At 38.5% G+C, this 1,794-nt stretch overlaps 1 protein-coding gene across 1 annotated transcript in view; it reads right to left on the reverse strand.

Annotated features, from left to right (window-relative positions):
* Positions 1-1,794, reverse strand: part of ddx43 (DEAD (Asp-Glu-Ala-Asp) box polypeptide 43) — a 16,770-nt gene that overhangs the window by 3,864 nt on the left and 11,112 nt on the right. Inside the window, exons 11-12 of the mRNA XM_016526068.1 lie at positions 1,408-1,495; positions 1,144-1,271 (exon numbers count right to left, since the gene is read on the reverse strand). Of these exons, the coding sequence (XP_016381554.1) occupies positions 1,144-1,271; positions 1,408-1,495 (216 nt within the window). The remainder of the gene's footprint in view (positions 1-1,143; positions 1,272-1,407; positions 1,496-1,794) is intronic.

The raw sequence follows: 1,794 nt of genomic DNA on the forward strand, positions 1-1,794 counted from the left end.
AGTAGTTTTGCTTTCACAATGAGACACAGCGTCTCCATGACATGGCAGCGGCGGTGGCAGCAACAATAAAGTTACGCCTTCTTTCTTTGCGTGAACATTTGGGCGGTGTTATGCAAATATTCCCACACAGTGACTTAGAATTTTATTTATTTTTTTAATAGTCTTAGTTCTTATTTAACTTTTACTTAGCCTATTTAATATAATTTAATTATGTCCAGTTTAGTTTCTTTGTAGTCCTGTGTTCTGTGTTTTTTGTCTATGTAGCACCTTGGTCCTGGAGAAACGCTGTCTCGTTTCACTGTATACTAACTGTATAGAGCTAGAATGACAATAAAGCTACTCTGACTCTGACATGTGGGGGTGTGTTTGAACAAGGCGTTTTAGGAGGGATATCTCTTTTGGTTTGAGACTTTAGTCTTTGCAACTTTAGGGATCTTCTCGATTCACGAACAGCTTGTAACACTCCAAAGAGAAAGGAAAATTTTAAATTGCATCATATGACCCCTTTAACCAGTTTTGCTTCATGGTTTTACATTCGATCCAACACAGTTTGGTATACAATAATGTAATGTAGTCAGGGTCAGTTTTTTTTTTTTTTTATGGTTTTAGGATGAACGATCCTCAAACAGCACCTCTAGAGTAGAATAACTATTAAAACTATCCACATTACATTAGGCTCTTGCAGAATTTAATACAATTATGGAAATGCCAAATCAGGATCAAACACTAAATATACTGTCAGGCTGAAAGTGTAATAAAGAACCTGTTCCAAAGTGAGCGTTTGGTTTTACTGTTTGCACAACTGTTGAATGACCACAAAAGGTGCCAGTATTACAGGGGTGTGAAAAAAAAAAAAAAAAAAAGTATGGCCACATATTAAACGGCCACTCCCTCTGGCATTGGAGAAATGCCAAGTTTCATTTTTAGAAAAGAGCAGCATTTCCCCGCAACACCTTTCTCAAGCACACAAACGGATGGGCACAGACTGATTACCACATCAAGTGATCATAATAGAAATTATATTATGCAATATCATTTCAGTAGAACATGAAAGTGTGCTTGCAGAAATTCCTCCCATATCCTGTTTCGTGGAATAAAAAAAAAAAGGTTATTCTCATTTAAGTTTCACTCTGAGAAACTCACTTTACTTTTTTCCCAACAAATATTAGAACTTTGTCCTGAGGCTCCATTCGGTCAATGAAATCAAAAACGTAGGCTTTCTTTTCTTCCTCCTGCACGAACAGAACTGTCTGCTGAACAGTGTTTACTGCCTGAAGGAGACAGAGATGCCGAAGGGGAATTAACTGGAGACTTTTAATAAGGAGGCTAAACAGAAAAGCTGTATTTGACCTGGTATTTGTATGTTACCCACTATAAATACATACTCTGCTGCAACCACTCACTCACCGCTAGATCTAAGGTGCCCACATAAACCATCATGGGGTCTTTCAGGTAGGATTTGGCCAGCCGCCTGACACCTGTTGGCCAGGTGGCACTGTAATACAAAAAGAGAAAAACAGATTAATATAGCAAAATGGCAATCATACAAATATTCAAACTTCACGACAAAAGATAAAATATTAGTCCTTATTCCGCATTTAAAGTTTAGTTCACACTGCACCAACAAATGCCGAACGATGACAACAGATATGTTTGTTGAGTTTGATGGATCAGTGTGTAATAGGGGTGGAACGATACATGTATTCGTACCGAACCCTCACGGTACAGACATCTCGGTTCGGTGCATGAGGCCTTACAACGAATACAGGCAATTCACCCCCAATCCAGAAGGGG

This window comes from Sinocyclocheilus rhinocerous, unplaced genomic scaffold (assembly GCF_001515625.1).
Source record: "Sinocyclocheilus rhinocerous isolate Xijiao unplaced genomic scaffold, SAMN03320098_v1.1 scaffold3288, whole genome shotgun sequence".
NCBI classification, from domain to species: Eukaryota; Metazoa; Chordata; class Actinopteri; order Cypriniformes; family Cyprinidae; genus Sinocyclocheilus; species Sinocyclocheilus rhinocerous.